Source organism: Hemiscyllium ocellatum, chromosome 28 (genome assembly GCF_020745735.1).
Source record: "Hemiscyllium ocellatum isolate sHemOce1 chromosome 28, sHemOce1.pat.X.cur, whole genome shotgun sequence".
Lineage (NCBI taxonomy): Eukaryota > Metazoa > Chordata > Chondrichthyes > Orectolobiformes > Hemiscylliidae > Hemiscyllium > Hemiscyllium ocellatum.
Window position 1 is genome coordinate 5,436,300 of NC_083428.1, and position 27,106 is coordinate 5,463,405.

The window sequence follows — 27,106 nt, forward strand, 5'->3', positions numbered from 1 at the left end:
GCTCAATCCCACTTGGGGTCTGTATTTTGGGAAAACTCATCTTACACATTCCTGGTTTTAGTTGTGCCACCATTGGCAAGTGTGCCTTGGGTGACCGAGGACTTAAGCTGTGGCATTCCTTCCCATCTCACCAGATTTCTCCTCCTTTCAGTCTCCAGAGCTTAATGTTTTGATCACAAAAAAGGGGATGATGCAATTCCCATCACGGCAGCTAGTGGAACTTCAAAAACTATCAATTACTACACTTAGATTATAAAGCTACCCTGATTAATGGAGCATTAACCTGCCTTAGATTGTTGTGAACAAACCTAACTGGCCCACTCAGGCCCTTTAAGGGAAGGAAATCTGCTGTACCTGCAGAGTGTGGCCTACAGTGACTCCAGATCTGTAGCCGTGCGGTTGACTCTGAGATGCCCTTGAAGTGGCCTAGCAAGTAATTTGTTTCAAGCGTCAATTAGGGATAGGCAAATACTGACCTTGCCAGTAATGCTCACATCCCAAGAAATAATAAAATAAACCTCTCAGTAACTCACCATGTTGCACTACATCAAACATTTATCAAATGATGTAGAATGGACTTGGTGTGTTTGCCTATGTTAAGTATGCTATATAAATGCCAGTTGTTGTTCTCAAGCTGAAGGAGATGGCATTGGTAACCAAGTCAAACCTGTCTCTTTCCCATCAGGAAGCGGAGGGTTAAAAAGGACTCCCACAGGGATCAGGTGGGATGCTCTTTGAGGGTTGGTGCAGACTTGATGGGCCGAATGGCATCTATCTCTACTGTGGGGATTTGATGATTCACTCACCAAGTGGAATTCAGTTGCTTAAACTTTACCAGCTGTTTTATGCTTTAGTTGCAGCTTTGAGTTTCTGTCACAGGTTTTCCCATCTCGCTCAGTTTTGTTTCAAGGATGACAATGGGACACAGTAAAGAATGATAAGAACTTTTATTTGTTTTTAAGTTAACTTAATAAAACACAAAAGCACTTTTCCCTGGAGAAGTACTTTCACCTCCATCTTTATGTACAAGCCCGTTGTGCGGGTCGAGGGGTGGAAAGGAAAGACAAGACTGCAATATTCAAACAGAATCTCTAAAACCAATTATGCAGAGACTTTTGGAAAGGCCCGGAACATTCTGAAATGGCACATCAGCAAAGAACGCAGCTTTGGACAGGCAGAATAACGAGCTCCACTGAGTGTGGAGCGAATGCCCAGAGAGATTGTTGCTTCCCTCAAATTAATGGGGAGAAAGTGAGGTCTGCAGATGCTGGAGATCAGAGCTTAAAAATGTGTTGCTGGAAAAGTGCAGCAGGTCAGGCAGCATCAAAGGAACAGGAGAATCGACGTTTCGGGCATTCTTGAAGAAGGGCTTATGCCCAAAACATCGATTCTCCTGTTCCTTTGATGCTTCCTGACCTACTGCGCTTTTCCAGCATCACATTTTTAAGCTCACTCAAATTAATGGCCAAGTGGAGTGAAGGGTGAGCAATACAGACCCCTGTCAGATCCTCTGAATCAATTAATTTTTTTAAACTAATAGCTGTTAGTAAACTGAACAAAAGGACACCAGATCCATTAACCCTCTCTGGGCACTGGACATCGCCTTGGAATTACATTTGTGATTCTCAGATCCCTTCATTTCCAGCAGAGATACACCTCACTCTTCCATGCCATGTACATTCAAATGCTGCCCGCTCCCCAATTTTTAATGCAACACCTTTGCTGTTCTCCCACAGCCCATCTCCATATACTCAACAATCTCTCCCTATAGTCCATCACACAGTCCCCTAGGATTGTCACACAATCTCTCGTTGTGCCTGACACACTCCCCACCAAATGCTAGCACTGCTTTCCTCCTGCCCACCACCCACCCAATCCCCCTACCCCTACCAAGCCTGCAGCTCAGGAGTCAGCAGATGGTGTTGGCTAAACCAAGTCACTGGGCTTATCTGAAGAGTTGGGCACTGTAAAACAAACAGAGAGATAGAGAGAGAGAGAGAAACAGCGAGGGAGGCGGAAGAGAGAGACAGTGAAGTGGATGTCTGTAATAAAGTGAACCAATGTTAGTGACATCTGAAATGATCTTGTTAATGATGTCACACAATGATGACCCACTTTGCCCCAGATGGTGGGAGGTGCGGAGCAATAGGAATGACAGCTACTCATCGATTTAAAAACAAGACCTAAATTGTTGACTAATTGGTTCACTCATGTCCTTAAGGGAAGGAAACTGCCATTCTTACCTGGTCTGGCCTACATGTGACTCCAGACCCACAGCAATGTGGGTAGACTAGATTAGATTCCTTACAGTATGGAAACAGGCCATTTGGCCCAACAAGTCCAGTGAAGAACAATCCACCTAGACCCATTCCCCTACCCTACCCTACACTTACCCCTGACTAATGCACCTAACACCATGGGCAATTTAGCGTGTCAATTCACTTGCCCTGCGCACCTTTGGATTGTGGGGAAAAAAAACAGGAGCACCCAGAGGAAATCCACGTAGACACGGGGAGAATGTGCAAAACCCACACAGACACGGGGAGAATGTGCAAAACCCACACAGACAGTCGCCCAAGGCTGGAATCAAACCTGGGTCACTGGCGCTGTGAGGCAGCAATGCTTCCCACTGAAGCATTGTGCCACTCTGCTGACTGTTAACTGCCCTCTGGGCAATTGGGGATGGGCAATAAATGCTGGACTAGCCACTGACTTCCTCATCCTGTGAATGAATTAAAACAAAATTGGGCATTTACTCCAGAAAATAAAGAAAACTCACGGCTGTGAGGATTGGCACATGTCTCACACTCAACCAAAGGAATGAAATACTCCCTAGGATGGCACCATATGGTGCTGGCATATATCCTGCTCCTTCAACTCATTACAGGCAGGTACGGGCTAATGATCACCAACTATTACAGGGATGGTATGTGTCATAATACAGTATATGAGCTGATGCCAACTCTTCAGGATTGCTCTGGAGTCACCAGGAATAAGTGGACAATCTCCTGGACACTGCTGCAAGCAAAACCTGGAAGCTTAATTACAGTAGCAACTAAAATAAACTTTAAAAATTCTATTTATTAGTAATGAAAATTGGAATTGAAAAACAAAGGCTATTTAACGGGTGGGATGTTTGGTACTGAAAGCCCATATGATTAAACCTCCGGGAATATGTCTGACCAGAGTTGGTAACACTTAAACTGCACCAGACCTCTGGACTGCTCCTGGTTCCTTTGACATCTCATAATCTAACACTCTCTTCCAATCAGTGACACAGGTAACACGTGTGGGGAAAATGCTCGTTACTCCTTCGCACTGACTGGGAAACCACCTGTAAAAACTTCTGTTGGGCATAATCCTTCCTTCTATACCCAAACTCCTTCACAATCAGAGCCATTGAATGACATTAGGCCCATGTTCCATCACAATCAATCCATGCCTTGCTGCACCAACTGCTTCACTGCGTATTGCAATCAATACTTTATTACAATCGATCTCTGTCGTATTAAAGGACTGATTGTACCCAATGCTGTGTTGCAGCCTATGCACTCTTCCCCTGCAGTCTGATTATCAGGAACAAAAATATATAGTTGCTACCTTCAACCCTCAATTACAGGACACAAATCTGAGGCAAATTTCCTTCATTACATTGACTTATGGCTTTCACTTTGTTTAATTTTCAAAATTGGGAATCCTAGTGAAGATTCTCCATGGTAGGGCACCAACAAGATTGAGAAGCATTTACGGTACAGAAACTGGCCATTCGGACCCACCAGTCTGTTCTGGTGTTTATGATCTATATGAACATCTCTTTGTGTAATCCTTCCCACATTCTATTCCTTCATCACTCATGTTTCATCAAACTTTCATTGAAATGCTATTCACCTCAGCCTTTACTTGTGAGAGCAAGCTCCACATTCTCACCAGTCTCTGGGTAAAGAAGATTCTCACGAATTCCTTGTTCAGTTTATTAATGAATCGCATGCAGATCAAGACAAAGCAAACTAAGGACTGTAGCCTGATGAGAACAAGCTCAGGATTTGAGAGTCTATAGACAGTTGAGACAGACTGGGAGATGTGAAAGGCATCACTGTTTCGAAGAAGGAGTTTGATTCAGTGACTTTATGATGAATTTTCGTCTCATCAGTGAAGATGCAGGGGAAGGAAAGATTGGGAGATTTGGAGCTTAGGAGGAAAATGAAAGGAAGGCTTAGGGATCACTGATTGGAAAAGCAACAATGTAGGGAGGAAGAATTTGGATTTCAAACTGAGGGAGATTGGCTAGGGCAATAAACTTGTTCATGCACATTTTCCAAAGATGGGAGAAGGTTCTAGAAGAGCTTTCCAACAGATAGACTCTGTCAATGGATCAATTTTATCAGGGAATGAGAGTACAGACAACCTCAAAGGACTGAGATGACATCAAATGTAGATTAAAGGACATTGCAGATAAGTAAGTGCACTCTTTTGGACTGGCTTCAAATATTAAAAATTGACACACAGTGCTGAGAGTTTGCAGCACATCTCAAATAACTCCCATTATAAATAAAATGCCAAAGTCCTGAAATCGCCAAGAGCCCTGCAGCTTTCAACATTAATGGTTAACTTCTGGTTCAGTTTATTGCAATATCCGGTTTTCCTTGAGCAACATCATCTCCGATTCAGAGCTGGACAATTCAGTGAAGTTACTAACATCCTACTTTTCTGAGGTCAAAAGATTTTCATCTATGTTTAACACTGTTTGGTGGAGCTGAAGATAGCTTTCAGATGGGTTTGGTGTGGGGGATCATGGGATGCAAATCGAGGTCTGATTACTAAAGCTTTCTTACATTCTGCAAAAATTAATTGAAACCCTCATAGCATTGGTAACAAACAGATTTTCTCTCTAATAAATACATGTTTGATGTTTATTTTAGCCAATGAGAATTTCTGAGGGTAAGCTTTACTGAATCATTACTCTCTCACCTCTACCACTAACACTGGCTCTTGATGAGGAACTGTTTCTTAATTACTGGGGAGCAGAGGGGAGGGAAAGGGAAGAGAGGGGAAAGGTAGGGATAGGAGACAGAGGGAGAGAGACAGAGTGAGAGAGAGAGAGAGAGAGAAAGGAAAAGGGGAGGTGAGGGGCAAAGGGAGAGTGTTGAAAAGAAGGGAGTATAGGGGGACATGAGACGTGAAAGTAAAGGGAAGGTGAAGGGAATCGTTCTTAAATGTGTCTGATAAGCTGCCTTGCGTTTACACCCAGAACACAAAAAACATGTAAAAAAAAAGGCATTGCGTCACTCATACAAATACATTCTGGTGACAAAATAGTAATACAGGCACGTTCTCTCCGAATGCACAGAGTGCACAGTTTGCTATGTACTTTCCCTTTCAGCCCACCCCACCCACCTTTAAACAGGTCTCACACAACAGAGAGAAAACTGACACAAATCTATTCGCACTGCGAAAAACCTTCACTTTTAAAATATAAAACAGAACAATATTTAACAAAGGAACGGTCTCCCATTTGAAACCAGGGGCATTTTAACCCTTCAAGACCCAAATATTCAGGAGCATTGAGAACTTGTGATACATTCCCACTGCAATGCAGGAAAATCTGGGAAACTTTGAGTTGGGTCATTATGTTCTTTTTTAAAATTAGGATACCCATAGTTTACAGAAGTCCATTTCCAATAATTAATCCGTTTCCAATCTGTGATTAATAAAGTCGCTGTAGCCCTACCAAACCATAAGATTGCTCTCTCATTAGAGAGATGATGGGTGGTGGTTTAACCTGAGGGTCACCTGCCTCAGGTGAGGGGAAAGGATGAGGAGTGTCCTTTATGGTAATCTCAGCTGGTGCAGGAATTGAACCCATGCTGTTGGCATCACCCTGCACTGCAAACCAGCTGTCCAGCCAACTGAGCTAACCTTAATATGTAAGAAATGGCAGAGTATGCTATATTTATATCTAACAAAAGGCCATTTTAATCCAAGCCAGATGGCCTGACAAGATCAGCTGTTTTTCACACCCTACACAATTTGACTCTTGGTTGAAGTCAGTGAGGAACAATATCAAAACAGGTACAAAGCCCCCAAACCATGAGGATCCCCACCCTTGGTTCAAATGATCCCCACCTTCCCTTGTCGATATGGGACATGTCTGGCAGGTGAACGACTGACATTGATTTGTGGGGATCTGTTCAATGGCCTCGATCTTCAATTGCATTTCCTCGTCTCCCCTCAACTCCTCCCGAAACAATCGGATTCTGTAGCACCGTTAGTCTCGCCCAGGTTAATGCTTTCCTTTAGTACAAAATGAGTCAATGTAAGGCAGGCAAAAATAATTTCCTGATCGTTGCTGGGCTATGGGTGACTTAGGCCGAGGTGGGTACAGCAGATGCTGGAGATTAGAGTCAAGATCAGAGTGGTGCTGGAAAAGCACAGCATGTCAGGCAGCATCCGAGGAGCAGAAAAATCGACATTTTGGGCATAAGCCCTTCATCAGGAATGTGGGTGGCTTATACCACAATCCATTCTTTAGTGAAAAAAATGCATCCCTTCCAGCCCATGATTTCTGAATGCAATAATCCACATACTTGTAGCTGGGTCACTACATTTTCCCTCATAGACGTACAGGGCAAAGAAGGGAAGCTTTCAGTCTGGGTTTTTGCTTCAGATTGTTATCCACTATCCATTGTATGTGTGTGTGGATGGAGATCAGGTGAGAAGTGAGAAGGCTGGAACAACTCATTCACCAATGTTCCTGCAACAACACCTTACAAATCCCACAAACTTTTACCATCCAACAGGATAAGGGCACCAGATATAACGCTATATCTGAACCACTCACCATCCTGACTTGGAAATGATTCAACATTCCTTCAGTCTCCCTGAGTCAAAATCCTGGAACTCCCCCCCTATGGCATTGTGGGTCAACCTACAGCACGTGGACTGCAGCGGTTCAAGAAGGCAGCTCACCCCCACCTTCTCAAGGGGCAATTACGGATGGGCAATAAATGCTGGCCCAGTCAGCGACACCCACATCCCATGAAAGAAGGAAAAAGAGGATTGGGAGGTCAAACAGCCTGCCATTATACATGTGAAGGGTGACCACTTTGGCTGTGCAAAGCAAGATGCCCAGCATCCAGGCTAACCACACACACTCAGTGCTTAGCCTATCCTGTCCAGTCTGGGTCTCCCTCCCTCCTTCAGCCAGGGACTGAGCTCAGAACTTTTCATGGATCAAATGGAAACAACTGGGAGGAAGGTGCAGGGCACAGATTTACCCCGACCTCCTGCAGAACCTAAAGAGGAAGGGCGGGAGAAGGAGTTAAAAAGAAAATCCACCTGTGGACAGGAACAGAATTACAGAAACCTGAGTGAAGGCTTCAAACCAGCCTGGACTCTGGGGAGAGAGAAGTAGGGGAGGAACAAGGCCCTTTTCCTGCTCCTCCAGCACACCCCCCTCCCCACACAAGGTGATAAGTGGTTCTCAAAGGGTTAACAGATTCGACGTGAATTAATTCCTGGCCCCTGTGATTAAGAACACAGGAATAACTGCAAAAGAAAAAAATACAAAAACAAGATCCAGGAGCTGCCTCCATCAGTTTTTCATTAAAGCGGCGCAACCATGGGGAGTCATCTCTGCCAGCCGTCCACAAGGCGCATTCGCTTGGCCCCGAGGTTGTCCTCGTCTCTGGCCGGAGGCCTGGTCAGCACAATGGGGCACTGGTAGCTCTTGGCGTAATCCTTGGGCTCTTCACAGGGGCTGTCCAGCCCACTGAGCCCCAACCGTCCCTCGTGGTGCTGGAACATACCACTGGTACCACCCCCGCCCCCTCCACCATCGCTGTGGGGGGAGGCACGTTCCGATTTGATGCTGACTGCTTGAAAGGTGGGCAAGGCCAGGTTGGAGCTCTGGTTCAGGTGGGAGTTGCCAATAACCCTAGTAGGGTCAAGAGACAGAGAGAGAGAGAGAGAGAAACAACATGAAAGAAAGATTAAGTCGGTTATGTATATGTTAACTTCACACAATCACTTTGCTTCCATAATCATTAATACTGTTTTATCAGGGGAGGAGATTAATCACAGAAGTTTTGATATTTCCTGTTGAGCCCTGGTCACCTTTGGGGTAGAGGGTTTCAAATTTCCAGACCACAGGTGTGGGTCTGTTCTGCGTGGATTTGGCTCTCATCACCAATAATGTTGTTCCTCTGTTCAAGGCAGGAAATAGGGACACCGCAGCATTTATAGCCCATCTCCAATTGCCTCTGCATCAAATACCTAACTGAGCCAGTTCAGGACACAGTTAAGCATCAATTGCATGGTTCAGAGTCTGGAGTCACTTTTGGCCAGGTCAGGTAAGGATGGCAGATTTCCTTCCCTGAAGGACATTAGTGACCCAGATGGGTTTTCACAGCAAGCAACAGCAGTTGTAACTGAGGTGGTAGAGGCAGGCACGGTAGATTCTTTTAAGCTGAGTCTGGACAGATGCATGAGTAGGTGGGGAGCAGAGGGATACAGATGCGTAGGAATTGACTGACAGGTTTAGATAGTACGTTTGGATCGACTCAGGCTTGGAGGGCCGAAGGGCCTGTACCTGGGCTGTGAATTTTCATTGTTCTTTGTTCTAAGCTACCTTTTAAATTCCAGCTATTTAATATAGAAATATTAAATTTATATTAATAACTATAATTCTTTAACAAATTCAAATATCACCTTCTACCATGGTGGGACTTGAACCCATGTCCCTCAGAGGCTCAGATTCTGGATTACTAACAAAAACAAATTCTGGAGAAAAGCATTCTGAAGAAGGGTTACCCAAGACTCTCCTTCTCTCTACACAGATGCTGCCAGACCTGCTGAGTTTCTCCAGGTTTCAGGTTTCAGGTTTCCTGGATTACTAGTTGGGAGACATGAACACCACACCACTGCCTCCCCTTATGTCCAGGTCGACCCCCCGCGTCTAACACCAAACGTTACACTTTAAAAAGAGATCTCTGTAGCTTTTAGCTCTGTTCAAATGGCCAAACTATGAACCTTTTCTAGATATCGATGTAACCGTCCTCATTATTTAAGCCTCAGCCACAACTTCATCTCCAGCTTAAAGCCATTGTAAAGCACCTTTCTGCAAACACTCATCACGTGAGGAGTTGGTACTATTAATGAGTGCATCAAAAATGATCTGCTCTTCTTTCTACCAGACAAGCACCTTGATATTAATGCTTAGTCACACATGATTTTGCAAAGTTTCACAGAAAGCAAAGCATAATTATTTTTATTAGATTGTCTGACTTTAGGTTACAACCTTAAAGCAGAGCTACTTAAAGTGGGAATCAGTACCCGAAGTGGATGGTCATAAGTGAAATTCTGAGAGGGGGCTAAATCAGAGGCAGCAAGGTCTATCATAGAGGTCTGACTGAGTTACTCCCGCTGTAACAGCCCCCCCACCCCCTCAGCTTTAACTCGGGTCATGACGGTTTTAAAGCCTGAGAATGGGGTCACATTGAGGTATGGGTTGGCAGGTGCTGGGCTATAGGACCATGACTCTGTGGATGTTACTGACACACTGCAGACTGTAGGTGGTGAAAGCGAATGGAGTGTGATTATTGGTGGATCAGGCACGTTCAATGCACGATCTTCAAGTTCAGCCTTACTGTGGTGCCACAGGCAGGAGATAAATGCAACAATGCTTTCACTCAAGTCCTTACAGCTTCACATTAAAAATCAAAGCAGCATTCGGCAGGTCTGGAACCGATAAGGTGTGCGATTATAGCTTCAGCTAGTGCTCAGGACTATTCTCCAGGCAATCTCACCTGAAGATCACAGGACAGACACAATTGGTGTTCTGTAACTATCCTACAACGCAACTGCTGAAGAAATTACTCTCTTAAAAAACAATTTGGTATGTGAGATAAATGAACAGGGCAAGTAGAAATGGGTCCAGGCTGGTCCAGATAATGAAGACCATATCCCGCAAATGAATGGAAAAAAAATTATTGGGAGTGGATGCTGTAGATTTCATGGTGATATGTACAGCACGGTGGCTCAGTGGTTAGCACTGCTGCCTCACAGCACCAGGGACCCGGGTTCAATTCCACCCTCAGGCAACTGTCTGGGTGGAGTTTGCACATTCTCCCCGTGTCTGTGTGGGTTTCCTCTGGGTGCTCTGGTTTCCTCCCACAGTACAAAGATTGCAGCTTAGCTAAATTGCCCCATTGTGTTTAAGCTGGGTGTATTGATCATGTGTGGTGTAGGGTTATTGGGTAAGGACAGTGGGTCTGGGTGGGATACACTTTGGAGGGTTGGGATAGACCTGGTGGGCCAGATGGCCTGTTTCCACACTGTAGGGAATCTATGATTCTCTGGTATTCCATGTATTTGTGACAGCTTCTGGAGGTTGCTTATGAATAGACCTAGAATCTTGGAATTTTACCGTACAGAAGACGGTCACTTGTCCCATCATGTCTGTACTGGCTCCTGAAACAGCTACCTAGCTCGTCTCATTCTTCAGTCCTATCTCTATACGCCTTTAATTTAATCATTTTCAAATATATATCCAACTCTCTTTCGAGACCTCCAATGGAATCCTCAGCCACCCTTCTCCCAGGCAGCACATTCCAAATCCTAACAACTATCTGAGTAAAGACGTTTCTCCTCATCTCACTCCTAGCTCTATTGCTGACGATCTTGAAACTGTGACCCCCTCGTTAATGACATTCCAACTGGTGGAAACAGAACATCCTTGTTTACTGCAAAAATAGTTTATAATTTTGAACATCCGAACATGGTCACCTCTCAATCTTCACTGCTCCAAGGAGAATAAACCCAACTTCTCTAATCTTGCTTTTTATCTAAAATCCCTCATTCCTGGTATCATAGAACATAAAACAGTACAGCGCAGAACTGGCCCTTCGGCCCTCGATGTTGCGCTGACCTGTGAACTATTCTCAGCTCGTCCTCCTACACCACCCCAATATCATCCATGTGCTTATCTGAGGATTGTTTAAATCTCCCCAATATGGCTGAGTTGACTACATTAGCGAGTAGGGCATTCCACGCCCTTACCACTCGCTGCATATCATTCTGATAAATATCCTTTGCACAGTTTCCAGGGTTTTAACATCTTAAGTAGGTGTCCAGAGTTGAACACAATCCCCCATTCTTTGTTAAGTTTCCTGTCTGCTGCAGAAACAGGCTCTTTGAAGTACATTCTCAGAGAGGCTTCTGTCCACCTCAGGATCATAGATGTACACAGTGCTGCCTACTGTCAGTCAGGGTGATGTATGTCAGACTTACCCCAGGTGGGGGTGCGCTGAAGATTGAAGGTCAGCCTGGTGCGGATGGTGGTGTTGGTGTTGCCGCAGTGGCCAAATAGCAGTCTGGTCCTGATGGGCACCACCTGGTGAGTTGTACGCAGAGACAGATGCGTTGTCGTTAAGTGTGTAACCTGCAGGTTAACAGGGAACAAGAAAAAGTGTGACAGTTAAATTAAACTAGAGTGGACTTAAAATTGGAGGAACTTGCGAGTAAATGGAACATACCTGAAAGAGCAGGTTAAATAGGAACCTTTAAAAAGGAAACTCCTGTTAAAGACAGACAAGTACAGCAATGGAGAAAGGGAAAAGGGGTGGGACTCAATGGATGCCTCTGTCAAAGGGCTAGCACAGACATGAAGGGCTTAATCAACTTCTGCTGGATTATATGATCCTATTAATTGAATCAGTGTCAGTCTGGATTCAGTAAGGGCCTTTCCTGGATCTGAGTGAGAATACCAAGGATTCAAGATCCACCAGACAGACAGTGATGCTGACGGTCCAAGTGCAGGTACCAAGGGAGTGCTGCACTGTCTGAGGTGTCAGCTTTCACATGACATGTTTAACAGAGACACCTTTTGCCCTTTCAGGTGGATGTAAAAAGGTCCGATGGCTAGGATCGAAAGGAGATTGAGCACTGAGGTAGAGGACTAGCCCTGATCATAATGAATAGCAGAGCAGGCTCGTAGGGCTGAATGTTTGCTCCTAGTTTCTAAGATCAAGGACCTCTTCTTGTCAATATTTATTGCTCAATAAGCACAAAAAAACCCAGATGATCCAGTTACTATTTCACAGTGGAAGTTTGCTTTGCAAAAACTGGATAACGTGTCCTCAGATTATAATAGTGACCACATTGAAAAAATATTTCATTGGTTGTGAAACCTAGGGCTGTGAAAAGTATTATATAAATGCAAGTCCTTTATTTCAGGGTCAGTGTTTGCACCTTTTGTGTTTTTTCACTTCTCTATTTGATGATTCTTCCGCGATAGCATCAATTGCATGATTGACCCCTTGATCAATATTGTAGTTTCCCTCCTCTTCTAGCCCCTTTTCTATCTCATCCATCCTCCCTACAAACAGGAATGCTGAACTGTCAATCCTGCCCATCTTCATCCAAGTTTTGGGAAGTTAGGGAAGTGATTGCTGGACCCCTTGCTGAGATATCTGTATCATTGATAGTCACAGGTGAGATGCCAGAAGACTGGAGGTTGGCTAATGTGATGCCACGGTTTAAGAAAGGTTGTAAGGACAATCCAGGGAACTATAGTCCAGTGAGCTTGACGTTGGTGGTGGGCAAGTTGTTGGAGGGAATCCTGAGGGACAGGATGTACATGTATTTGGAAAAGTAAGGACTGATTAGGGATAGTCAACATGGCTTTGTGCGTGGGAAATCATGTCTCACAAACTTGATTTTTTAAAAAAAAAGTAACAAAGAGTATTGATGAGGGAAGAGTGGTGGACATGATCTATACAGACTTCAGTAAAGTCTTTGACGAGTTTCCTCATGGGAGACTGATAAGCAAGGTTAGATCGCATGGAATACAGGGAGAACTAGCCATTTGGATCCAGAACTGGCTCAAAGGTAGAAGACAGAGAGTGGTGGTGGAGGGTTGTTTTTCAGACTGGAGGCCTGTGACCAGTGGAGTGCCACAAGGATCGGTGCTGGGCCTGCTACTTTTCATCATTTATATAAATGATTTGGATGCGAGCATAAGAGGTATAGTTAGTAAGTTTGCAGATGACACCAAAGTTGGAGGTGTAGTGGACAGTGAAGAAGGTTACCTCAGATTACAACAGGATCTTGACCAGATGGGCCAATGGGCTGAGGAGTGTCAGGTGGAGTTTAATTCAGATAAATGCGAGGTGCTGCATTTTGGGAAAGCAAATCTTAGCAGGACTTCCACACTTAATGGTAAGGTCCTGGGGAGTGTTGCTGAACAAAGAGACCTTGGAGTGAAGGTTCATAGCTCCTTGAAAGTGGAGTCGCAGGTAGATAGGATAGTGAAGAAGGCGTTTGGTATGCTTTCCTTTATTGGTCAGAGTATTGAATACAGGAGTTGGGAGGTCATGTTACAGCTGTACAGGACATTGGTTAGGCCACTGTTGGAATATTGTGTGCAATTCTGGTCTCCTTCCTATCAGAAGGATATTGTGAGACTTGAAAGGATTCAGAAAAGATTTACAAAGATGTTGCCAGGGTTGGAGGATCTGAGCTACAGGGAGAGGCTGAACAGGCTGGGCCTGTTTTCCCTGGAGGGTCGGAGGCTGAAGGGTGACCTTGTAGAGGTTTATAAAATCATGAGGGAAATGGATAGGATAAATAGACAAGGTCTTTTCCCTGTAGTGGGGGAGTCTACAGCTAGAGGGCATAGGTTTAGGGTGAGAGGGGAAATATATAAAAGAGACCTAAGGGGCAACTTTTTCATGCAGAGGGTGGTACGTGTGTGGAATGAGCTGTCAGAGGAAGTGGAGGAGGCTGGTACAATTGCAACATTTAAAAGGCATCTGGATGGTTATACAAATAGGAAGGGTTGGGAGGGATATGGGTCGGGTGCTGGCAGGTGGCACTAGATTGTATTGGGATATCTGGCCGGTGTGGATGGGTTGGACCAAAGGGTCTATTTCCGTGCTGTACATCTCTGTGAATCTAAGAAGTTCAAGGGATTGGGCGGCACGGTGGCACAGTGGTTAGCACTGCTACCTCACAGCGCCAGGGACCTGGGTTCAATTCCCACCTCAGGCGACAGACTGTGTGGAGTTTGCACGTTCTCCCCGTGTCTGCGTGGGTTTCCTCCGGGTGCTCCGGTTTCCTCCCACAGTCCAAAGATGTGCGGGTCAGGTGAATTGGCCATGCTAAATTGCCCGTAGTGTTAGGTAAGGGGTATATGTAGGGGTATGGGTGGGTTGCGCTTCGGCGGGTCGGTGTGGACTTGTTGGGCTGAAGGGCCTATTTCCACACTGTAAGTAATCTAATCTAATCTAACGGATTGTTCAGTGAACTCCCTTTCCATTTCTCAAAGGGCATCTAGTTGCCTTAACCTCATTCAGCCATGAGGTGGCAGTAGTAAGCAACTAGCCCTGCTGGATGAATCAAGGAACAATCATTCACTTAACAAACCCAACAATTGTTAATATTATAGTCTGGAGACAATGAGTGTGCTATGCTCACCTCTTAGACCTGGGTTTCAAAGCATCATAGAATAAAGGTAGCCACAAAGGAACAATATGTCTGCGTTCTCTGGTCTCTGGGAAGCTAATTATAAACCGGTGCGAGCCTGTGAGCAGCCACAACTACATTATATTCACATTAAATTGTTCTACTTTAGATCAGAATGGCAAGAAAAAGCCTCTGCTCTCCTCTGGCTGTTTGTGCATTCACCTTTGGACCTAATACAGTGTTCACACCAATAAACAACTCTCTAGCTGGGATGACTATTAGGACACGTGACACATTGTACTTTGTGGGATCTTACTGTGCCTAACTTGGCTACCATATTTCCTGCTTAGTAAGGCAGGATGAATGGTGGTGAAGAAAGAACAATCATATGACTGGCATTGGAGGCAACAATTCTCAATTTAGAGCTCAGTTGTGGATGAACTCATTATAGATGGACCAAAGGAGTAGCCATGGGCACATGGATGGGCCCCAGCTGCACCTGTCTCTTTGTTGGCTACGTAGAACAGTTGATGTTCCGTAAGGACACCGGCACCACTCCCCACCTCTTTCTCCGCTACATTGATGACTGCATTGGCGCCACCTCGTGCTCCCACGAGGAGATTGAGCAATTCATCAACTTCACCAACACATTCCACCCCGACCTTAAATTTACCTGGACCATCTCTGACACCTCCCTCCCCTTCCTGGACCTCTCCATCTCCATTAATGACGACCGACTTGACACTGACATTTTTTTTTACAAACCCACCAACTCCCACAGCTACCTGGATTACACCTCTTCCCACCCTACCTTTTGCAAAAATGCCATCCCGTATTCCCAATTCCTCTGCCTCCGCCATATCTGCTCCCTGGAGGACCAGTTCCACCACAGAACACACCAGATGGTCTCCTTCTTTAGAGACCGCAATTTCCCTTCCCGTGTGGTTAAAGATGCCCTCCAACGCATCTCATCCACATCCCACACCTCCGCCCTCAGACCCCACCCCTCCAACCGTAACAAGGACAGAACGCCCCTGGTGCTCACCTTCCACCCTACAAACCTTCACATAAACCAAAATCATCCGCCAACATTTCTGCTATCTCCAAAAAGATCCCACCACCAGGGATATAGTTCCTTCCCCAGCCCTTTCCGCCTTCTGCAAAGACCGTTCCCTCCGTGACTACCTGGTCAGGTCCACGCCCCCCTATAACCCACCCTCCCATCCTGGCACTTTCCCCTGCCACCGCAGGAACTGTAAAACCTGTGCCCACACCTCCTCCCTCACCTCTATCCAAGGTCCTAAAGGAGCCTTCCACATCCATCAAAGTTTTACCTGCACATCCACTAATATCCGTTATTGTATCCGTTGCTCCTCTACATTGGAGAGACTGGGCGCCTCCTAGCAGAGCGCTTTAGGGAACATCTCCGGGACACACGCACCAATCAACCACACCACCCCGTGGTCCAATATTTCAACTCCCTCTCCCACTCTGCCGAGGACATGGAGGTCCTGGGCCTCCTTCACCGCCGCTCCCTCACCACCAGACGCTTGGAGGAAGAACGCCTCATCTTCCGTCTCGGAACACTTCAACCCCAGGGCATCAATGTGGACTTCAGCAGTTTCCTCATTTCCCCTTCCCCCACCTCACCTTAGTTCCAAACTTCCAGCTCAGCACTGTCCCCATGACTTGTCCGGACTTGTCCTACCTGCCTATCTCCTTTTCCACCTATCCACTCCACCCTCTCCTCCCTGACCTATCACCTTCATCCCCTCCCCCACTCACCTATTGTACTCTATGGTATTTTCTCCCCACCCCACCCTTCTCTAGCTTATCTCTCCACGCTTCAGGCTCACTGCCTTTATTCCTGATGAAGGGCTTTTACCCGAAACGTCGATTTCGCTGCACTTTGGATGCTGCCTGAACTGCTGTGCTCTTCCAGCACCACTGATCCAGAATCATTGTAGATGGAGTTTTGCTCTGTATCTAACCCCATGCTATTCCTGCCGTGGGAGAGTTTGATGGGTACAGTACAGAGAAAGCTTTACTCCATCTCTAACCTTATGCAATTTCTGTTCTGGGTGTGTTCCATGGGAAGCGTAATTTCCATTTACTTTTAGTTTAAAAAAGTAGAGAGAGCTGTACTCCATATCTGATCCCAGCGATGTCCCTGTCCTGGGTGTATTTGATGGGGACAGTATTGAAGGAGTTCACTTTCAGTTGAAGAAAATAAGAAGAACATTACTCTCTGTTCAAAAGAGTAGAGGGAGTTTTACTCTGTGCCTCTGTACTGTATGTGTCTGGGAGTGTTTGATCGGGACGGTGTTAGAGAAGCTTTACTTTGTGTTTACTTATAGTTTAAAAGAATGTCACAAGATTGTTTTCCACCCACCTCAGGGATTAGGTGAGGCCTTGATTTAATGACTTACCTGAAAGACCAGCCCCTCTGATAGTGCAGCACTCCATCGGTGCTCCCAGTGGGAACATTGGATTGGAATACGTCCTCAGGTCTAGGAGTGGGCTTTCCAGAATATTCTGATTCAGAGGTCGGCATGCTGCTGACTGAACTGAGCTGACAATGGGTCATTCCCCTATGCTTTCCTTACCTTCCTCATACACAATCCCACAGGGGATGTTGTCAGCGGTTTCACTTGGAAATTTGTTACTGAGAAGTTCTAGCACGTTATTGTTGGTGCTGCCTGAGATCAGTCATCTCAGTGTAGGTCTCCGACATTCAAAATAGAGTGTCTGTGCTCTCTAAGCGTAGGTCTGTTATGGCACAGTGGTAAAGTCCCTACCTCTGGTCAGGAGGCCCAGATCCAAGCCCCATCTGCTCCAGAGGTGTGTCATAACATCCCTGAACAGCGTGATTAAAAATATCTACAGAACGAAGCACTGACCTTCTAAAGTTTACAGTTGATACATTAACCATCTTTACTGCCCTGCATATGGGGAATAAATAATCCTAAGAATAGTCTAAAAGCACACTTAATCATCATTCATTGGAAATATATTACCATTTCTTTAGTGTCGCTGGGCCAATATCCTGGAATTCTCTCCTTAACACCGTTGTGTTGCACACAAGGACCGCAGATGTTCACAATAACAGCTCAGCACCACCTACTCAAGGGGCAACTAGGGACGAGCAATAAACAGTCAACCCAGCCAACGACACCCACATCCCACGAATGAACAAGAAGTGCAACAAAATGTACCTACCAGTCAGCGTGGAAGAATAATTCGCTAATCCATGGCCAGATAGACTGGGTGTTGCCATGGTAACCATCGGTGAGGTGGGCTGTAGGGCTGATGTATTCGTTCTCTGGTGACAGAATTATAAATGGTTAAAAATAGCCCATCAAGTTCTTCAAAAGTCAGACTATTTACTTACTACATAAATGAGAGAGAGGTATTGTGAAATGGGAAATCAAAAACTGCCAGGTCAGATGTAACTCCTAACCTCCACCATATCACAATCTGTTCCCCTACTCTGCATTTTACTTGTAAATTTCTCATTGTTACCAAGAGAGGCTGATCACAGTGAAATATTGGCTCTTTCTTTCTCCATGGATGCTGCCTAATCTAATCTGTGTCCATCGGTAGATCAAGTGTAATGCTCTCTCTTCCTCAACAACAACGCTCCCTAGGACAGGACCTGCACAGTTAATGGTAGGGCCCTGGGGAGTGTTGTTGAACAGAGGGACTTAGGGGTGTGGGTACATAGTTCATTGATAGTAGCGTGACAGGTCGACAGGGTGGTGAAGGCAGTGTTTGGCATACGTGTCTTCATCGGTCAGATCACTGTGTACGGAAGTTGGGATGTCATGTTACAGCTGTACAAGGCATTGGTAAGGCTATATTGGAGTATAGCTATAGGGAGGATGTTATTAAATTGGAATGGATGCAAAAAATAAAAAGATTTACAAGGATGTTACTGAGACTGAAAGGTTTGAGTTATAAGGAGAGACTGGATAGGCCAGAACTTTTTCCCCTAGAGTGTAGAAGGCGATTGATTCACCTTATAAAGATTTATAAAATCATGAGGGATGTAGATAAGGTGAATAGCTGAGGTTTTCCTCAGAAATCCAAAACTAAAAAGGTTTAAGGTGAACAGGCAAACATTTAAAAAGGATCTGAGTGGCAACTTTTTCAATTGTATGCAGTACTCCAATATAGTCTTACCAATACCTTGTACAGCTGTAACATATAATGATGGCTCATTATGTGGAACGAGCTGCCAGAGTTAGTGGTAGAGGTGAGTACAATTACAACATGTGAAAGATGTCTGGACAGGTACATGGATAGGAGAGGTCGGCAGGAATATGGGCTAAATACAGGCAAATGGATTAGTTCAGTCTAGGAAAGCTGATCAGCTACACGTGATGGACCAAAGGGCTTTTTTCCATGCTGGATGTCTATAATTTCTGTAACCCTTGAAATGTAGCAGCAAGTTGCCAACTAATCCAAAGTAAGGTCTCACCAGTGAAGCGACCATGTTCCTGGAGCCAGCTGAGACTGCGTGCATTTCACTTCTGCGATTGTCGGGACCAAGATTCACAGGCGTTGGGGACCTTGTTGCCATAGATCTGTTGAGGTTACCAGGGGAGACCAGCATCCCTGGTGAGATGTGGGTATTCAAGTAACCAGCACCTGCCATGCAAAATAAAGAACGAACATATATTGTGATAAATAAACAGGAAACACGACCTGACCACATTTACATTGCAGAGTTATCTTCAAAACCCACTGTGAAGTCTAGATGAATAGCCAAGGCTCACAATGGAGAGGAAGAACAAAGGTGAAAATATTAGGTGAAGGGAGAAGGTGAATTGAGAAGTAGGGGCTAGGTCCAATAGGAAGCTCAGATATTGGAGTCCTGTGGCAGGTGGGAACAGCCCGAGATCCCAGAATGCCTCCACATGACAGTTAGCTCTAAACTCCACAGATCTCCCCATCTCCTGCCTCCCCTAAACCCTCTCCATTTTTTAAAAAAACTTCTCTCCCTCCTTCTTGAAGTCCTCTCTTACAGCTGAGCTCTTTGCGTATAAAACATACAAAATAGGAGGAGAAGGCCATTCAGCCCCTCTGGCTTACTCTGCCATTCATTAAGTACATGGTTGATCAGTTTGAGTTTTGAATCCCACATTTCCAGCTGCACCCAATAACCCTTGATTCCACGTCTAACAACAATCTACCAACTTTAATATTAAACATATTCAATGATCTTGCCTCTACGGCCTTGTAAGGTATCCTTGGAGAAGGAGCATACAGTATACACTGGTATCCTTGAAGCCATTCTCTGGATTGCTCGACTTGGTCTCTACTGTTGCAGCAATGTAATTGCTGTACTGCAGGACCCTTGTACAGCATTATAGCTGATCTATAAGGGCTTGATGCTGACAGAATGTACCCAAAATAGAACATGTTTCACTGTCCAACACTTAACATCCTGACATCTATGAGCACACAACAATAAAAGCGTGCGACGTTGTAAAGACAGCTAAGGTAAGTTCATTCCAGGATCTGGGATGAGTTGGATCATCCTTGACTGGGACTTTACTCACTCCTTGGTCTTACACAGGAACAAAAAAAACCCCAAAAGCCTTGCATTCCTATAGCACCTTTCACATCCTCTACACATTTCAAATGGTTTTGCAGCTAGTTTGTGCAGAGCAAGCACCTCTAAACAACAATAATCCTCATTGTACGACCATGATGATGACCAGAAAAGCTGTTTTAGGTTTTGGTTGTGAGATAATTATTGACTGGGATGACATGGATAATTTGCTTGCTTGTCTTCAAAATAGTGCCAAGAGGTTGTTTACATCCAACTGAGAAGGAGGAGTCTTGGTTTAACTTGCCCTCTGATACACAGCACATCCAACAATGCAGCACTGCCTCCACGGTGGCACTGGGCACATATGCCTGAATTAGGGTGCACAAGCCCGTGGAGTGGGACTTGAACATACAATCTTCCAATTTGGAGGCAAGACAGTCAAGTTGTGAATCACAGAAACGTCACTGAAGCAAAGGGTGAAGAAAGCTGTCATGGCATCAAACACCATAAAGGAAGGCCATTCATCCCATTGTGCTTGTACTAACTATTTGAAGGCGTTATCAATTTAGTCCTACTACCCCACATTTTTCTGCATCACCTTACAATTCGTTTCCTAGAACAAACTGCCACCTCAATAAAAATAAATTGTTTGAGTCACCTGTTTTAGGAAGGATATCATTAAGCTCAAGAGGGTTCAGAAAAGATTTACATTGATGTTGCCAGGAATGGAGGGTTTGAGTTAGAAGGAGAGGTTAGATAGGCTGGGACATTTTGTCACTGGAGTGCCAGAGGTGGAGAGGTGACATTATAGAGGTTTATAAAATCATGAGGGGTATAGGCAGCAAATGACAGGGGTCTTTTCCCTAGGGTAGGGATTTTGAGACTATTTTTTGAGGTAAGAAGAGAAAGATTTTAAAAAGACATGAGGGTTTTTTTTTAAACACACAGAGGGTGGTTCATGCGTGGAATGAACATCCAGAGGAAGTGGTGGATGCGGGTTCAGCTACAGTGTTTAAAAGACATTCAGGTAAATTCATGAATTAGAATAAGCGGGATGTGGGTCAAGCACGGTCAGGTGGGAAAAGTTTAGTTTGGGTTATGGTCGGCACAGACTGGTTAACTGAAGGTTCTGTTTTCATGCTGTATGACTCTAAGACTCTGTAACAATGCTGGCTTAAAGACTCCCCAATCTGTGAATCTGTGGCTTGAGCTGTTAATTGAACCCTCACTTTGTGAACGTACATACGCTTAGATGATATTGTTAAGGGGAGATTTATTTTTGGCATTGGGACGCAAATTCGAAGCTGAGACGTGTTCACCGCTGCTAATGTCATTATTAGTTAATGACCACTGTTTGCTCACACCTCGACACAGACAAACCCTGTATCTTAAATACTCACACAAAGACACTTGTACACATCTTTAAATATAAATGCTCTGTACCCCTCAATGAGATTCCAGACTATAACTCACTTCCAGGTATTCATTCTTAAGACCATAATAAAAAGGAACAGGAGTAGGCCATTTGGCCCCTTAAGCCTGCTCCATCATTCAATAGGATAATGGTTGATCTGACATCCTCTTGTACACCTTCCTGCCTTTCCCTTGTAACCCTTGATTCCTTGACTGATCAAGAATCTATAAATCTCTGTGGCAAGGAGTTCTAAAGACTCTCAAAACTCAGAGAAGAAATTCCTCCTCATCTCAGTCTTAAATTTACATTACTTTATTCCAAGACGACACCCTCTGATCCTAGACTTTCTGATGAGGGGAAACATCCTCTCAGATATTTACCCTGTTAAGCCCCTTAAGAATTCTGTACGTCTCAATGAGATCACCTCTCATTCCTCTAAACCCTAGTGAATTGAGTCCCAACTTGCTTAGCCTTTGCTCATATGACAGTCCCTCCCAATGAAGGATCATCCTAGTGAATCTTCTCAGAATTGTCTCCAACAAAATGATATCTTTCCTTAAAATAATGGGACCAAAACTGCTCCCTATTCTTTTGTTCTCCCTACCAAAATAAACAATTTCACATTTTCCCCCACCTTATATTCCATTTGCTAACATTTTGCTCACTTACTTAATCTGTCAATATCTCTCTGCAAAATGAAATTGCTGGGAAAACTTAGCAGGTTAGGCAGCATATGTGGACAGAAAGCAGAGTTAACGTTGCGGGTCAAGTGATTTCTCTCGCAACTTGCCTTCCACCTATTTTCGTGTCATCTACAAACTTGGCTACAGTATATTCACTTCCTTACTCTAAGTTATTAATACATATTGTAAACAGTTGTGGTCCCAGCATTGATCCTGGTGGAACTCTACTGGTCACAGATTACCAACTTGAAGAACCCCTTATCCCCACTTGCTATTTCTTGCCCATTAGCCAATGTTCTATCCATTCTTGAAACTATGTCATTCATACATTTAAAAGAATATTTTAACTAAAGGGCCCAGTACCTTTGCCCATGGAAGGAAGAGATGGCCTAAAGCACTCATGGCAGACTTACAACCTGACCCTGGTCACTAGACAGGTGACCCATCTGTATTTACCCATGGAGTTGTCAACTCTGGAGGTTTGCCCTGGAGGTTCTAAGCATCTTTGGTTACTGGTCTCCAAACTTATAGAAGAATGTTATTTCATTGGAAGCAGTCCAGAAAACCATTGGAATGGTTGATTTCCTTCTGCAGGCTTGGCCTAGATGCTCTGGAGTTTAGAAGAGTCAAATGTTTGAAACATATAAGAGCTTGAAGGGACTTAACTGGGTGGATGTGGAAAGGATCTTTCCTCTTGCAGGAGAATCTAAACCAACTGAAAAATAGTTTAAAATAAGTTGGTACCCATTTAAGACAGATGAGAAAACATGTTTTCTCTCAGAGGGTTTCGTGTCTTTGAAAATCCCTTCGCCCAAAAGGTAGTGGATGAAGAATTTTAAAATACTTTTAAGGCAGAATTAGATTGATTCTAGACTAGAAAGAGGATAAAAGACTGTTGGAGATATGCAGGACTGTAAAGTTGGGGTTACAAGTAGACCAGCAGAGCATGCTTGAAGGGCAGAATGGCCTACAGTTCATATGTTCACATACTGGGGGGCACAGCCCTACCCATGTGTTTGGGTAGGGAAGTGGGTGGCATAGAGGGCCATGTGTTGAAATTTCCAGATACAATAATCAGGGTCAGCAACCTTCATCAGTTCAGGCTTCGTACAAGAAGTACATGTTCACAGCGTACAGGCATTGCCAAGAATGCTGGTGGTACAGTGGTAGTGTCCCTACCTATGAACCAAGAGGCTCAGGTTTAAGTTACACCTTCTCCAGAGGTGTGACGTAACATGCCCAAACAGGTTGATTAAAAATGCTTATAAAAGACAGCCTTTATTTAAAACAATTTTCTCACGGGATGTGGCAAGCATTTATTATCCATCCCTAATTACTCAAGAGGGTAGTTAAGAATCAACCACATCGACCAGGTAAAGATGGTAGTTTCCTTCACGAAAGAACATTAGGGATAACCGGATGGGCTTTTCCAACAACGGTGTCATGGTCATCATTACACCCTTAATTCCAGATCCAATTTTCATCATCTGCTGTGGTGGGATTTGTATCTGGATCTCCAGAACACTAGTTGAGTGTCTGGATTAATAGTTTAATGATAATACCATTTGGTCACCACTTTGAGGAGATGTGCCCTGTTCTTATACCCCTTTACTGGTGGCCTTAACAGCTCTGCAGGGGGCTTTCAATTCCATCCCCTCTCAAATTGGGCTGGACAGACTAGATGCAGGAGGATACTCCCCCTCATTAGCAAGTTAAGAACAAAGGTAGACTCTCAGGATACAGATACATTATTCAGGACTAAGATGAGGAAAACCATTTCTTCACTCAAACGGTAGTGATGCCTGTGTTATCCTCTACTATCGGAGGCTGTGCAGGCCAAGTCACTGAATATATTCAAGAAACAGTTTGACATATCAAAAGGATCAGGAGGCGTGGAGACAAAACAGGAACACAGCATCGAGATGGAGGGTCAGCCGAGATCATACTGAACAGCAGATAGGCTTGAAAAACCAAATGGCTTACTCCTGCTCCTAGTTTCTTTCTAACTGGAAGACAATGACAGCAAGACTAGCAGTGAATTCCAGGAGATGTCAACAGGAGAATTAACACACAAGGTGATCCTGTGGCGTAAAGCAAGTAACAGCAGCTCTTAACATAGAGTCAGGTCCGGTCAGTTCACAAACCAGCAGGTTACAACATTGTCGAAAACAGTCCGCAGTGGCTGTGGGATGGTGGCTTGTGGCAAAACTTTAGAGACGATCATTGACTTGGGGCTCGGCTTCACTTTGAGGATAAGATCAGGAAATGTACGGCGAGACATAGTTCATATGAACCCTTTGTACACTGTGAAGAAACCCAGTTCCTGTGGCTACAATCACAGGCTTCGGCCTACACACATCGCCTACACTAGGCACAGTATTACTCTGTACTTCCATCTAGGAATGGAAAATATTTGCAAGACAGAATTAACCCTTGTGAATAGTTTAGGACTTTTCTGCCCAAGTATATTGCGAGAATTGTCACAGGTTCTATTTTTATATCAGTTGCAGATTTTCGTGGGCGGTGGATTAAGTCCAGGTTTTTGTTTCCATAGTTACCATATTAATTCTTTTCTTTTAGTTGTTCAAGTCAAAAGCGCATGTTGATGCTTCGACGGAAGTGTTACATTTATTTGACAGAACAGATTCAGACTCAAAACCTCGCACTCATTTCCACAGTACATTAAAAGCAGCTTGCCTTTATTTACAGAATGAGTATCAGTAAAAGGCAGATCATATAATTTATTTCTTTTTTAATTAAAGTAAGAAACTACGGAAATGTCTTTTATTAGTTCAGAATGGCCCAAAGCGCTCCAAAAATACTTACATCGGCTTTAAATTGAAATCATGAACACGCCAACATTGAAACTGAGAGTAGGAGTAGGCCATTTAGCCCATCGAGCCTGCTCTATAGGATCATGGCTAATCTTAATGTGGTTTTAACTTTATATTCCCACCAGATTTTATTACCCAAAAGACCCTTGTTAGTCAAGAATCCATCTACCCCCATCGATCTACCCCATCACAGCCTCCACAGGAAAGGGACTGCACAGGTTCATGGCCTTTAAGACAGATAGACAGACAGAGAAAATGTTCTCCTGTGGCATGTAAGAGATAGTATTCAATTTGGGTGTAATAGAATCTCAAAAAGCAGCACTGCGGTAATGACCAGGTAAGTTTTCTTTTTATTTAAGAAATAAATATTGGCTGGGACACCAGTTTAGTTTAGATTAAATTTCGTACAGTATGGAAAAAGGCCCTTTGGCCCAACAAGTCCACATCGACCCTCCAAAGATTAACCCACCCAGACCCATTCCCCCACCCTATATTTATCCCTGACTAATGCACCTAACACTATGGGCAATTTAGCCTGCCCAATGCACTTGACTTGCACGTCTTTGGACTGTGGGAGGAAACCGGAGCACCCGGAGGAAACCCACGCAGACACGGAGTATGTGCAAACTCCACACAGTCACCCAAGCCGGAATTCGATCCCGGGTCCCTGGCACTATGAGGCAGTAGTGCTAGCTACTGTGCGACCCAGTTCAGAGAAGGTTCACTGGGACAATCCCTGTAAGGAGGGACTGTCTTACGAGCAGACTACATTGGTTTGGATGTACTCACTGGAGTTTAGAAGAATGAGAGGAGATCTCATTGAAACACACAGGATTCATAAAGGGCTTGATAGGATAAATGCTGAGAGGACATTTCTCCTCATGGGAGTGTGTAAGACCAGAGGGCACAAGCTCAGAAAAAAGGGACACCTATTTAAGACTGAGATGAGGAGGAATTTCATTTCTCAGAGCATTCAGTGTCTTTGGAATTCCTCACTGCAGAGAGCTAGGTTAGAGTCCTTGGGTATATTTAAGGCTGAGATAGATAGATTCTTGGTCAGTAGGGTACTCATGGGTTACAGGGAAATAGATGTGAGGAATTTCTGATCAGCCATAAATGGTAGAGCAGGCTCGAGGGGCCGAACAGCCTTCGCCCGACCCTATTTCTTATGGAAGTGTTCCCAAGCCCTTCTTTAAAGCAGTGACCAATGGTTCTTTTACATCTATCTCAAAGGATAGAAAGGCTATGAATTTTGCTCTTATTTCAAAGACCTCTTATACTGCAGCACTCCTGTAGTATTGCCCCGGGAGTATCCTTACATCGAACAGGGTAGGTTTATTGCTCGGAATAAAGTTATTGATGCACAGATTGTGGGCATACCAGAGATAGAACAATATTCCAAAAATACTTCATCTGTAGTCAGCTTGGAATAAGAAAAACATACCGTGGAATTTTTAGGATTGGAGATCTGGAATTCCTTTTCAAACCTTGTGGTCTCCCTATCTATTTTTCCTCCTTTAAGACATCTTTTAAATCCTGTTAATCCGGAGACCAAGGTAATGTTCTGGAGTCCTCTGGGTAATTAGAGATGGGCAATAAATGCTGGCCCAACCAGCAATGCTGAAAATGTGTTGCTGGTTAAAGCACAGCAGGTTAGGCAGCATCCAAGGAATAGGAAATTCGACGTTTCGGGCATAAGCCCTTCATCACCGAAACGTCGAATTTCCTGTTCCTTGGATGCTGCCTGACCTGCTGTGCTTTAACCAGCAACACATTTTCAGCTGTGATCTCCAGCATCTGCAGACCTCATTTTTTATCCAACCAGCAATGCCCTCACTCTGTGAATGAATAAAATAAACCCTAATTCTTGAACTAGGATGAAGTCACCAACCCAACATCGTCTTACATAGTTCATGGTCAAATTTTACCAGATGATTGCTGCTGTGAAGGCAATTCACATTGGGATCATTTACAGTGTCAAATGTGTAATGGAAATGCAGGGTCTGTGGTGTTGGGAGGCAATGTCGATACTCTGCAGATGATATGGTGACTCAGTGTGAATCTGTGCACTGCACTGGTGAAGAGCTCAGGTAATGGTGCAGTCAGCTCACCCTCTAACCCCAGCCTCTTAAGGCACTGGCTCAATTTGAAACCTTGG

At 44.4% G+C, this 27,106-nt stretch overlaps 1 protein-coding gene across 2 annotated transcripts in view; it reads right to left on the reverse strand.

Moving 5' to 3' along the window:
* Positions 1–1,401: 1,401 nt before the first annotated feature.
* Positions 1,402–27,106, reverse strand: part of mef2b (myocyte enhancer factor 2b) — a 137,594-nt gene continuing 111,889 nt past the window's right edge. For both annotated transcript variants that reach the window (XM_060846344.1, XM_060846345.1), the window contains 4 exons: positions 18,941–19,110; positions 17,680–17,782; positions 11,287–11,437; positions 1,402–7,933 (listed from right to left, as the gene is read on the reverse strand). In XM_060846344.1, the coding sequence (XP_060702327.1) occupies positions 7,627–7,933; positions 11,287–11,437; positions 17,680–17,782; positions 18,941–19,110 (731 nt within the window). In that variant the 3' untranslated portion in view covers positions 1,402–7,626. The remainder of the gene's footprint in view (positions 7,934–11,286; positions 11,438–17,679; positions 17,783–18,940; positions 19,111–27,106) is intronic.